Source organism: Leptosomus discolor, chromosome 15, assembly GCF_034619465.1.
Source record: "Leptosomus discolor isolate bLepDis1 chromosome 15, bLepDis1.hap2, whole genome shotgun sequence".
Lineage (NCBI taxonomy): Eukaryota > Metazoa > Chordata > Aves > Leptosomiformes > Leptosomidae > Leptosomus > Leptosomus discolor.
Window position 1 is genome coordinate 17,041,445 of NC_141405.1, and position 13,538 is coordinate 17,054,982.

General features: G+C 46.5%; 1 protein-coding gene across 2 annotated transcripts in view; it reads left to right on the plus strand.

The window, feature by feature from the left end:
* The window catches only part of HLF (HLF transcription factor, PAR bZIP family member), a 32,772-nt gene extending 20,032 nt beyond the window's left edge, over window positions 1-12,740 (plus strand). Inside the window, exons 3-4 of one of the 2 annotated variants that reach the window (XM_086473714.1) lie at window positions 9,221-9,441; window positions 12,522-12,740. In XM_086473714.1, coding sequence (XP_086329840.1) covers window positions 9,221-9,441; window positions 12,522-12,740 — 440 coding nt within the window. The remainder of the gene's footprint in view (window positions 1-9,220; window positions 9,442-12,521) is intronic. The other variant, XM_086473715.1, reaches the window with a different exon arrangement.
* Window positions 12,741-13,538: the final 798 nt, after the last annotated feature.

Here is a 13,538-nt window from a genome sequence, read left to right on the forward strand (position 1 = left end):
CACCTTTAGAAGTGAATTTATAAGAATGTCTTACACAGTGTTGAGTGTTGTCATTTCTTTTAATCAGACTTGCTTTTTGAAGTTCCCTCTTTTCGCCTGCCTCTGTGCTGCAAAACCCTGTATTATGCAGCAGCTGTAAAGAAGGAGTTGTGGACATGTGGTAACGTCTGTATGCAACAGTCTGTTCTCTTGGAATTTTCCCTGAGTCGTGGTTATGTGTTCCCTTCCTCCCCTGACCCGTTTTTCAGAGTACCTGAGACTGATGCATTTGTATACTTTATAAATGAAGATAAATACGTCAATAGAGAAAAACCTACAACCACACGCCCTTGTGCTTTCTTTGTGCATGCTCTCTGGGAATAAAACTAGTACGTAAAGGCAAATTAGACCTCAGCAGTTACTGGGCTGTAAAAAAACCAAATACAAGTTTTTAGGTTTTGCTGTTACGTTTCTTTTTTTCCAAAACATGTTAGAGGGTCCTAATGCAAGGCAGAGAGAAAAGAAAATGTACTAAGTCTTACTTAGAAGGTTATGGGAACAGCATGTTCCCGTTCTGGCATCTCTACTTCTTAAAATGTAATTATTTTATAAAAATCACCCTCTATAAAGCACCCATTTAGTTTTGTCACATAGAGTGTACTTTATTTTAGTGAACAAAAAATGTAAAAAAGTAAACCCAAAAAAGCTACCACAACAGGTAGTTCCGATTTGTGTGTACAGAACAGATCAAAAGAGAAGACGAGATCTGCAAGTTGCTGTAGCTCTGCCCAATGACCCCTTTTTCTGAAGGGATATATTCAGAGAGCAGCTGATAGCATCTGTTGTCTGTCTCTCAGGCTTGCCATTAGCTACTGATTGGGAGGCAGAGGAAATGTACCTGTTTCACGTGGCTTTTCCATGCCATTTGAAATCTCCCTTGGCTTTGTTTTGATAACACACCCAAGCAAGATGGGCTTGGGTACCAGAACTGGGTAATAGATACATGAGTCATGGGTGGCCTATGCTTTCAGGATTACACGACGGCTTTTTGCAAGACCTGTTTACTGACTGAGAGCGTGCTGTCCTGGTTGTTCATTAGCCAAGTAAATAGAACAATGGGAGAGGAACTTACTTGGTCTGGAGTCTTGCAGAGCACATTGGCAGGGGCATGAATGCATCCCGAGGACAAGCGTTGTCTTTGTTTTGAGTGGTGTTCCACGTGAGGGCATATTTATGGATATCTAGTTGTCCAAGGAAAGAAAAAGGCATCTTTTTCTCCTTCAGAACAGGTTAACAATTCTGATGCTTCTCTGGAACCTTCCCTTTAGGGAAAGAAAGAATTGTACTTTTTGAGGAACCTTACTATGTGTGAATTGCCAGTTAACAAAAATATATAGATACCCCAAAGGATGTCACGAAGCTCCAGTGCACCAGAGAATATCAACATCTTGAAGTGAAATGTGCTTCTGAGCCAAGTATAAATCAAAATTAAATACCTGTCTGAATGGTCTTCCTTGCAGCTTCTCTTCAGGCCCTGTCCCCACTCAACAGCCTCTTGGCCTATCTTTGTGAGGGAAGCAGCACCCTACAAAGAGTCAGAAAGGCATTTAAGAAGGCTGTGGGTTTCATGCTTTTCAAGAATTTGAACATCCCTGTGCAGTGGCCTGGGAGCAGGATCAAACCTGCTGTTTGTGTGTGTAGCACTTCTGCAAGGGAAATGTTCAGAAGAGGACCAGCTACTTTCAGGTGTCTTGCAGGGGCTGGTTTGGGAAGGAATAAAAGTTTGATTTCCTGGTAGCTTTCAGAAATGGGGCCTCACTGAGCTTAGTGCTGCCTTCACACAGGCTAAAGACAGGGTAAGGCTTTCAGAGTATGGATCCTACAGAAGAGTAGAGTCTTAAGTCCAGTAGACATAGTGGAAAATTTTACCTGGTGGTGCCTTATATTTGTTTGTTTATTGCTTTTGGAGGGCAAAATGTTACTGGCACAGCAGGCATAGCATATTACGTGCACTTATGCTAACCACATGCAGAAGTTGCAGTCAAGCCCTCAAAAGCCTGCAAACACTCGACTGAAGGCCATGTGTGCAGCTTCAGCTAGCAACGCCCCCCCCCGCCCCCTTGTCTGCTTGGAGATGCAGGCTTTAATTACATTATATCCTCTTTTTTTCCCTTTTCCCTTTTTGCATGCAGAGGTCAGACCAGCTCTGGGTTGAATCAGGGCTGTATCAGGAAGGAAGCGGTTGTCTGTAGGATCTTGGATCTTGACCTCATCTACTGCAGATGTGAGAGGATGCAGGGAACGGCAGGAGGAGAAGGGAAAATCTGGCAGGAGGGACAGAAGGGTTTTGTCTAGAGAGACTGGGTTTTGCTTCAGGAGAATTCTGAGCAAGTAATTTTGTTATGAGCTTGTCACACTGCATGTCTGCCTCCCTTTACATGGGGAGCTCCATTTGATACCTTGGGTGGCCCTCACTTTGGTTCGTGTGGAGCCCCCGCACGAGCCCCAACCTGCAACAGAAGTTGGTGAGAGTTGGTTTGAAATACAGACAATGCCTATAACGTTAGCTAACCTGTGAGTCTGGCTGCGTACTTTTGATTTAAAATGTACTTCTGTTCTTCACCTGCAAAGAGGAAGTGCTGCCCCTTCTTTCATAGAGGACTTACGGGGAGAAAAATTGTTTCTGTGAAGCACGCAGATGCAGTAGTCATCAACGCTGGAGGCAAGTCCTGAAAAGTTGCTGAAAGTGCTCTACAGGAGGTTGGAGTAATTTGTGGCAAATAAGGTACGGGTCCATTTGGATAAATCAAAATGGGTGAAACAAGTGACTCCTGAATGAGGAAAGAATCTGGAAAAAACAGTATGTGACCGAAACTTTAAAGATTGTTGCAGCCATGACTGTGCTTCTTAAAACAGGTCTTGTATTTAATTTAAAAAAAATAAAATTGAAAAGACAACCTGGATTTTTCTCATGTGCCACCCCTACAACAGGCACATTGGAAGTGAGTAGGAACGGACCTGACAGCACCCCACCGCATCCCGCCGCTTGGGCTGAGCAGAGGGTGACAGCTTCCTCTCAGTGTAAGGAGCTGAAGGGGGACGGGGCACTCTGGCAGCGCACGTCACTGTTTGCTGATAGAGGAGGATCTGGGGGGCTCGGGAATCTGGGGCTGCGTTGGTGCCGTCAGCACAGACGCTCTCCTGCCCTGTGCCCTCCAACAGTGCCCTGCTGAACACGTTCATCCCAGCCTTTGCTGAAACAGCCGTCCTCTTCCAGGCTATCCCGCTCTCCTCTTTGGCTACCAGTCTCCCTCATCCTCACCTTTGTCACCTCCTTGCCCCCTTCTCAGCTTTCAGTTCTAATCACTTACTGAAATTGCCTCTTTCTCACCCAGCCTTAGCAACCACATAGTAGATTTTAAGAAGGCAAAAGAAAGGGAAATAGCATTGATCCAGGAGCTGCCCTCTCTTCCAGTGCACAGGTCACTAGCACAGCTCAGTGAAAAGTTCACCAGAAACTTTTAACAGGTTCACAACAAAGTATTTTTGCTGAACCTTTTTCGGGAAACTGTAGAACCATTTTGGCAGGAACGGAATTGGCACACACAAGCCCAAACAGAATGGTTGAAATCTGGCAAAGGTCTAAGGAGCTGAAGACAGCATCCTCTAATGGGAAATGTCAGACAATCTTAATAAGACTGCCAGTCCTGCCTGTAATAACACTGTAGAGGCCCGGAGTGGGAGGCACACAGTGCTGAGAGGGGAAATGACAATTCTTTTATAATTAAATGCACAAGATTTGTAAACAATGCTGCTGTCTTTAAAAAACACATGTTTTGAAAACTTTTATGTGCCAGTCTTTGAGTGTGTGTTAAGAGCAGCGAATATGTTGTGGTTGCATTGCATTAAGATACTTCTTTCTGCAGGAGGCGCTTGCAGTCACCCCGTGTTCGGCAGAATCAAATTTGTGTAAATAAGAAATAGAGGAATGTCTGTGCCAGGTTGGAGCACTGGTTAAAATGCACTAATCTCCTGTTGCTTTGGAAGAAAATAAAGCTCCTCTAATAACTTCTTACATAAATACACCCAGGGGTGAAGTGTCTTCTTCAGCCCCAGGCAAAGGGTGGTTGGTTTTGTCCTGCCATGAGAGGGCTGGAATGGCCTTACTATCCACGTAATTGTTTCAGTTTCTGGAAGGCACTAAAATACTAATAGTCAGGAAATTGGATGATGCTTATAATGTTGTAACTGAGGAATTATAATCTGACAAGATACTGTCCCTGGATAAATCTTGACCTCCAGAATAGTTCTTTTAGTTTACTGCCTGCGGGGATTTTTGTCTGTTTCAGTTCCTGCACGCTGCCTTGTATTCTGCATTGAGAGAACTTTTCCTAGAGGCTGAAGGGGTTAATGCAGAAATGACAGATTATTCTGGGACAGGCAGAGATTTGGAGTAAGGGAACTATCCCAAATAGCTGGCCAGCCGCCAAGCGGATAGACGGTTTGGAAAACATACCGGCAGAGCAGTGGCGTTCTCTGGAGCAGCTCTGGGTGAGGATTATCTGTCAATTTAACTGCCGTGCTATATAGTCTGACTGACATACACAAAGTGCCTTTAGTTTATGTAAGGAAAAATTATTAGCAAACACGTGGTTTATATCTGGGCTGCTAACAAATTGAATGAGAAAACTACTCTTTTCTTTCCCTCCAAGACATGTGTAAAAAATAGGGGAAAATATTTTGATTAGAGCATTTCCACTCCCTTTTCATTTTCTCTTCACTATTCTCCAGCCAGCTGTTGAGCTGATGAAAAGTGTGGAAGGGCTGCGAGAAGAGAGATTTCTGAAAATCAGGCACATTTCTACGGGAGTTGAATGATTCAAAATTGAGTTCCACATAATTCACTGGGGATCTCTTGCAATACAAATAAGAAGTCTGTCAAGCAGTGGTGCAGTTGAAGAGGTTATTTCTGTCTTAACTCTCCTGGGCCCAGCTGGTAGGTGGAATGTTTCATGAGGGGGAAATTAAGAGTCAGGATACGGTGATTGAGCTCCCCACGATACCAGATCAGCATTTTGTTTTTGTAGGTGTATAAAAACACTGCTGTACTTTTGAATTAAAAGCAATTAAAAGCTGATGGTTTTTTTACCAGCCATTTGGTGACCTGGATGACACAAGTGAATGGCTTCAGTCCATTTCTCTTTGAACAAGGAACCACACTGAAAATATTGCCATTACGTTGGCCTTCCTTACTGGCAGTCTCTGCTGGGAGGAGGAGGAGGACTGAAAGGCTAGAGCAGCCAACTTTCTTTCAAGTCCTTCTTTCTGGAAAATTTTCTGCTGTTGCTCATCTCTGCCAGAGCAACACCAAGACCATTAGCGAAGGCAAGATGCTGGGGCAGCCATAACTGCTGGGGTTGTCAAAACCCGCGGATTCTTCCGCCAGGAGACACCTGGAGCTGTGTCCGTCCTGGCACACTCTGCGTTGCTTGAGTGGTGCTCTACAAGTGGGAAAGTCTCCAGACAAAAGGCCAGCGTTGACATAGTTGTGGTCTCTCCAGGCCATGGTTGAGACGCATCACTAGGGCGGTATGAGGGGAAGTTTCCATTAACCATTGTTCCCAGCTTGCATCCACCACCACTGTGGAGTTCTGCAGCTGGAGATCCAAGAGAGCTCAATGCTCAAGAGCTCTCATTTCAGCAACTTAGAGGGGCTGAGTTCTTTCCAGAACACTTGGCAGTCGTCAGCCCCCATTGAGAACAGAGCTAAGCACATTAAACAGTCCAGCCACTTCACTGTGGTGAAAATTTGGCCGCTGTTGTGAGTGCGGTGTTTAAATAATACAGAGACTGGCAACAAAGGCATCTGGCTCCCGATGCTGAGCGGTGAGGTGCTTTACCTTCGCCTGGCCTCGATGGCTAGTGTCGTAGGCTTCTTCCTGAGCCGATTCCTTGTGCTTCACAGCTTCTGACCAGCTCTTTCTCTGGATGTTGTGACAGCTGTGAAGCTTGCTGATGTGAGGATTAGTCGCTGCTGGGCACATGACGTTCAGATTGCTGTGCTTATTTGACCTACCTCTGATTGCGAGGAATTTAGTGCATAAAAATAACACCCTGAACAAATTTGGCAGAAGGATGCACAGCTAAAGTGCTATGCACACACAGGGAGAGGAGCTTGGAGAGCAATGTAACGTGAGGCCACATACTGTACTCCTGCAGTATAGCAGTGCCAAGTCCAGCGCGGCCCACGCTGTCGTCTTGGGTTACGACCAGTTCCAGCACCACGTAGATGTAAGGGCCATTAGCCAGTAAACTAATGAAGACAGGTTCCTGGCTTGTATTATTGGCAAATAATTGATAGAATGAAGAAAACGATAGCGAGTGCCAGGAGCTGCTTAACGTAAAACGTTGGACGAGGAAATACTGGGGTTTGTGCCTGGGGTTTTAGCCACCCTGTTAACTCGGCTGTTCTCTGGAGTTCCTGATCATGTACGTGGTAGAGCAGAGGGTCAGCCCACGCAGACTGACGGAGGTGTGCGTGTAGGAGTATCTTACAGGGCAATAGCCTTCAAGCTCCTGGGTGATGATGTTTAGCCGCGTGCATGATTCGTTCAGGCTTTGCATTAGGGAATGGCATTCACCTTGAATGAGCTTTGCATCGGCACCTGGGACATCTTATGTTCGCTCAAGGACCGGGTCTTTAGCAGTGAGAGCTGCTTAGACGGGGAAGTGAGATGTGTGCGTGTAGGGAACGAGGCAGGGTCTTGATTGCTGCAGGGTCTTCTCCCAGATCACCTTGGAGATATATTGCTCTTTCCTTTATTTTGCTGTTGCACTGTAAGATGTGATACCTCAATTTCCCACGTTTGAAAGGAGCAGTTTTCCCCTTTCCTTTTTTTTGGAGAGACATTGTAAAATTTCTTGAGGCAAATGATGACAAAGCTCATCTAATTGTGTAATATGGCACGTTATAGATAAATGATACTATGTAAACTGATGCTGTGTATCTAGAACTTCAGCAATAGTTAAATACAGGCTTTTGTTTAGGGCAATTAGAAAGCTGGGGCACATTTCACAATCCACTTGACTTTTAGAAACACCCTGCACGCTCGCCAGAAATATTATAAAAGTATTCCGAGCTAGTGTCTTGCTTCATTGTTATCTGTATCACAGAATTTGCAAGATTTATGTGTGCGTATGTCTGTGTATTTGTCTGCCTTAAAAAAAAAAAAAAATCAAAAAAAAAATCTGGCTGCTCTGGTTCGAGCATACTCACATCAAAGGAAGCTTCCCTGCATTTAATCCTTTAAATAAGCCTGTTTCTGCCAGCCCATGTATCTGAAATGAGATTAGCCATCCATTTAAAGCCGGGCACAGGAATGCCTCGGTGCGCTGAGCCGTTTGGGCTGGCTTGGCAGCCGTGCCTAGCCCGGGTTCCCCCGGCCCCCCGCGCAGGCACGCAAGTGCGGGGCCGGTACCCGCACCCGCCGCGGCCGCGGCTCCCCGGGCAGGGCCGGAGCGCCCGCTGGTGCGGGCCCGCCCCGCGCAGACAGCGGCCCGGCCCCGGCCCCCGGCCCCGGCCCTGGCCCCCGGCCCCGGCCCCCGGCCCCGCTGCCGCAGCGCGGGCCCCGGCACAGGCCGCGGGGCGGCCGGGCGCGCCCCCGGGCGGGCAGCGCGGGGAGAGGCCGCGGCCGCTGCCGCCGCTCTGCCGCGGCCTCTCGTCGCCCCCCGTGGCCGTTGGCCGGGCGGGCCTTGGTTCCCGGTTTCGTGACCGGGACACCGCAGAAAACAGCGGGTTTCCAGCCCCGCGGGGCTGGCAGCGGCGCGCCGGGTGCGGGGGCAGAGGAGGGCCGCTCTGCTGTGGGTGCAGCGGGTCGCGGGATCCTCTCCTCCCGCTGCCTCTCCTGCAGACGTGTATGTATTTTAATAACTTTGATCCTCCTTTTCTCTTCTCCCGGGGCCTTACCAGCCTTTCCTGGAAGCTGATTTTATCAGCGCTGTTTTAAAATAGGAGTTACCAAAGACAAGCTGGCTGTTAGCAAACCCTGGTTGGCCCAATGCAATTCCCCAGTGCGTTTTCTTTGTAGTTCCAATATTGTTGCCGTGATCGTCTAGATTAAAATAAAAATGGCATTGTTAACACTGGCCTTGGTTTGGAATTAGAAATGACATTTAACATTTACCATTTTATACCCTAAATATTGCAGATGCGGGCACAAAAAAGGAAATATTATGCAGTCACAGGATGTTTGTGTAGTTCTTATGAAAGCCATCGTATCTCTAAAGACGATTAGCTAATAGCCAAAATTATAAAAGAATATCTGCTTCAATCAGAAGTCCTCCCTCTGAAGTCGTGAGGCTGGTACTTCTGAGGCATGTGAAAACTTCTGAAAATTCTGCCCCCGGGGATAGTCCGTGTTTAGGCAGCTGACTGACTTTAAGATCCTATTTTTGGAATCTTTGGTTGAGATTTTAAATTGGATTTTTAGTGGGAATAGTGCCTGAATTGGTGCTGTAGGATCTGCAGAGCTGTATCTAAGATTAAAAAAGAAAAACGGGGTGGGGGGGATATCATTCTGTTCTGGGGACAGGCTCCTTTTTATTAGGTTTTATATACCATAAAAGAGCAGTGTGGCGTAAATACATGTTCTTTCATTTTTGCAGAGCATCTTTAAGTAGCTGTCGTAGCCTTTGGTGTTGCTAGTTTCCTTCACTGTCTATCACCAGTAGGTTTTCATAGAAAACAGCAGCCTTCTTAGTGGAGTGCTTCAGCACAGCTTGGAAATACATTTTCTTGCAATACTGTCTATTGTGAAAAAAATCTGTATATGAAGAAGGTGGGAAGGATTACAGGGTGGTGGATAAGTCGGAGCTAAATGAGAGTACGTATGATTTGTTCCTGAGGATGTGATCTTAAGGGAGTAGCATGGGTTGGAGGAGCATGTCTTCTGCCTGCGGTCTAGTGCAACTCAGTATTGGATTCAGTGATCTTACGTGGGCATAAGTCAGCAACCAGAATTAGGAACCAGTTCTGCAAATAACGGCATGAGCATGTCTGGATCTGAATAGGCACCCTACAGAAGGGACAATCTAATATTTAGCAGGGGTAGATACCGAATTTACAGTGAAGGCTTAAAGAATTATTGCTTGTAAAGTATTTAGAGAACTTCTAAAATCCATATTCAGTGATATTATTTATGTATTTTCTTCTAACAGCTGAATTTGTCCTCTATTTCTGTAGGCCAGATCTTGCCAGCAAACCGAAACACACCGAGTCCCATTGATCCTGAGACTATCCAAGTTCCTGTTGGCTATGAACCTGACCCTGCAGATCTTGCTCTTTCCAGTATTCCTGGCCAGGAGATGTTTGACCCTCGTAAGCGCAAATTCTCTGAAGAAGAGCTGAAACCGCAGCCGATGATTAAGAAAGCTCGCAAAGTCTTCATTCCCGATGACCTGAAGGTAAATTGGAACTGGTGCCGAGGTTATTTGTACAGACTCCGTGACAGTTACTCTCTGCGATAGGGATTTTGGAGCATGAATCTGGTTTCTCACGTAAGGTCAATCTGCCAAACTAAGTATGACTTTGTTGTAGAATAAGACCACTAACGGTTCTGTATAAGACCGAGGGGAGGATGTCCCTTGCTAGTTACACAACAGTTGAAATTCATGAGATCAATATTAATTTCCTTTGTATGCCAGAAGCTTCCTGCATGACCTTGGACAAGCTTACTTTGTCCCATATTTCCCCCTTATGAAACAGTCTGATTGTGTTTCCTTTTCCTCTATCCTGCATCTGTCTCATCAGCATAGATTGTGAATTCTTCAAGGAAGAGTCCGTCTCTTGCAGGGTCAGTGGAGGTCCCTGATAATGGCAGAATGAAGTTATGTTGTGTCTTGTTTGGAAGTTGCTTCAGCTCTGTGTTTAATAACGAACGGGAACACTGTAGTAAACATTGCTGATCCCGGTGAAAGAATCTAAACTAGTTGTAGGAAAACAGAACAAAATTTTTCTGCCAAGAAGTCTATTTTAATACAATATTTTAAATATTTTATGATAATAATACAATATTTACAAATAAAGGGCACCTTTGTCTACGTCTCTCACTGCTTCTGAGATGTGAATAGCAAAGAGCTTGAAGGGAGCAGAACAAGTCGATCAACTGATTCAGCTTGTCAAACAACTGTGAAAATTGTCGTTATTTGCAAAGTTCTATTCCCAGTATGTAATTTCCAAGAGGATCTTTTTTGTCAGAGGTAGTCAGTGCAGAGTTTCATTCTGCTGTTGCTGCTGCCCCCCAAGACACAGACCGACAGCCTGTTGGAGTCGGTGGGAACCCCTGGCTGTGCGTGCAGGGAGGCTGGGCTGCCATGTGTTTACACCAGATTGACAGCATTAGGGAAAGAAGCTGGTGCCCTTCGCTGCTTTTATCCCTAAGGACACTGTTGTGCAAGTTAAAAGCACAGCAATCACAATTCCAGTAGTGTTCAGGTGGTGTGTTGCTGTCACTTTGTCGTAGTATCCTCGGCTTTCGTTTCGAAGGGGGTTGATCTGCACCGCGCCATCGCTGACCTGGGCAGATTTTACTACCGGGGGTGCTCAGCTGGCGTTGCAGTGTGCCAAGAGGTGTGCCTGGAGAGAGGTGTTCGATACCGAAATGGCTACGGGGGTGTGAGGAGAGGGGGGTTTGCTCCACAGTGCCGTTTGGTGATACATCCTTGGTGTCCTTATTCGTCAAAGCAGACTTTTGCCAAAGATGCTGTTGGACCACATGCAGCAGTGGGGCACGTAAATTTTCAGCCTAAGACTGAACTAGAAGTTTCAGGGTCTCTCATTTCCCTGAGATAATCACATCAGTTGCCCTTGACTCATTTCAGAGTGCTTGACCCAAGTGCTGCTTCTGCCCTGGCATGTGGAGTGGCTGTGGAGTTCTGGGGGAGGGTAAGAAGATTAGACCAGTCAATCGTCTCCGGGTTGCATGTGATTTTGAAATGCCAGCCTTACCTCTTTCAGGCCTGGATTAAGGGATTTGCCATAGCAATTTGTTAAAATAAAGAGGGATGAAGCCTAGGTGGCACACTAATAAATTGCTTAAAGCTGATTTTTATGGAGTGGAATGAGATGGGAAATTATAAACAAGATTTGGGTCATAGCCTTTTGCTGCATGCTTTTTTTTTTTACGACGATTTTTGAAGGTCCCATCTAAGTACAGGTGAAGAGAATTTAGAGGTACGCTGGCTCCGAGTCAACATCGCTACACACCTTGTTAAGCTGAATTAATACAGAGCAGTTCTAGAGTACTTCTAGCAGGCGTTTTGCTCTTGCTTTGCCTTTCGGAAGCAGCAGGAGAAGATGCAGAGCAGCAGTATTAGGCCTGGCATGCCTCGTGCTGAAAGACGGGGCAGTGGTGGGGTATTTGTCTCTTCAGTGCGACGTAGGAGCAGATGGCTCCTGTGCCTGGTGGTAGATAGGGTGCTGTGCCACCGTGCTGGGTGAAAGAAGGGCCGCGCAAGCCAAGGTAGGCCTGTAAAACGGAGGGATGACTCTGGGCGGGGAGGTTTGAGCTGTATGACTTGACCAGGCAATTTGAGGGTTGAATGGCTGCATCGCTCTTATTCTGCAGGGGAATGAATTTCACTTTTCATGAGAGATTCTGCCCGCTTTGTACTTATTGAGTTGTTCCAAATTTCTTGAACTTAGTTCAGTTTCAAAGCATCATTGAAGCTGCCGTTTCACTGAAGGCCGCTTCACTGGGAGAGCAGAAGAGTCGGGCAGAATGAAGCAGTTACTTAGAGCCTTTGATGCGCCAATGCAGTAGGGTGATCGAGAGGCAAGTCTTTAGGGATAACGCTTTGGGGATGTGTTAGCTTACGAAACTTCAGAGGTTAGTGGCACTATTTCTGGCAAATGCTTTTTTTTCCCCAATCAAAGCCTATTGTACTAATCTCTTTGCGGATGGTACCAAAGCAGCCACCGTCGTTGTGCCAAGGAATCCTCTTCCAGTGACTGGCTGTTGTAGGGTGCAAAGAGGAACACTTTGGGGCTCTGTAGAGAAAGAGCTTTGAACAGAAAAAAAGCTGAACAGGCGGTAGTAAGACGTGGCTGATACCAGCAAACAGGGAACCAGGGGTTGGCTGGCAAAGACGAGCAGGGACATCCGAGAGGTGATGAGTGCTGCTCCAGCAACCGGTAGGGAGTGAGTCATCCCGTGCAAGGTGGGTGTCTGACTAGGTCAGCGCAGATGTGAGGCGAGTTGTACCGCTGGAGTGCTGCTTCGGTTGTTCTTGGAGGGATTCACGGTCAGGAGGCTGAGGGGGTTAGCGTCAACATTTTGACAGAAACACGGGCAGGCGCCTGCGCTCCCTGGGTGGGTTGTGCCGTGTAAATCCGCAGCTTTGGTCCCAGCAGTGCCTGGCACTGTCAGGGCTCGCCGGGCCAGGCAGGAGAGCGTGTGGAGTGAAGCCATCCCCAGGCCGGAGGCTGTGGCTGCTCCGTTTGCTGAAATGTAATGTCCTGTTCATCTCTGTCTGTGTTTAATGAGCAGGATGACAAGTACTGGGCCAGGCGCAGAAAGAACAACATGGCTGCCAAGCGATCGAGGGATGCCCGCCGGCTGAAGGAGAACCAGATCGCCATCCGCGCCTCCTTTCTGGAGAAGGAGAACTCGGCTCTCCGCCAGGAGGTGGCCGACCTACGGAAAGAGCTGGGCAAATGCAAGAACGTCCTTGCAAAGTACGAAGCTCGACACGGCCCCCTGTAAATTCAAGGCGGGGGGGGGGGGGGAGTGGGGTTTGTTTTTTTTTTTCTTTTTTCTTTTTTTTTGGTTTTTTTTTTTTTTTTTGTTGCGGGTTGGCATTTGACTAGATGGACAATGTCTTTCCTGTTTGATAGCACCACACCCAAACCAACCTTTCTGTCTTCAGCACTTTACCAGAAGCAGAAACAAAACTGACTTGCGTTGTTTTTTTGGTTTGCATACGCGTGTACCTGCGCCTGCGCGCGGGTCCTCACACGCCTGTGTCCGTGTGCGCGCTTGCGTGTGTGCATGTGCGTGTGCGTGCGTGTGCCTGCGTGCGCACCTCGGCACTTCCCATTTTGATGAAGCCCTCTTCAAAGGGTGCCACATTTTTACCCAGACTGTTGAGAACCGCCATAGTAAGCTTTTTATTGGTTTTTTTTTTTTTCAGTGCTGCTTCAGAGTAGGGTTTTTATGTTGTTGTAACCGGTTCCATCCTCCTGATTTACTTGGAAAGATCCCAGCATAAATTATAAAAAAAAAGGAAAAAAAAAAAAAAGAAAAAAGAAAAAAAAGTAGTTCTCAGTTTTTTCGAGAGTAACAAGCTATTGTTTAAGTATGTCTAATCAGAAACGTTAACATGCTAATAAAGTGCACAAACAATAATTTAGTACTACACTGCAGAAACATTAATTTATAGATTGCTTTTATTGTATTTTTAAGTTTTGGTGATAATTGTCTTCAGATTTAAAGTGCTGTTAGACTGAGTTCGCTGTACTCATTCTAGATCCCCTAACAGCTTCTCTGTAACTCTCGAGGCTC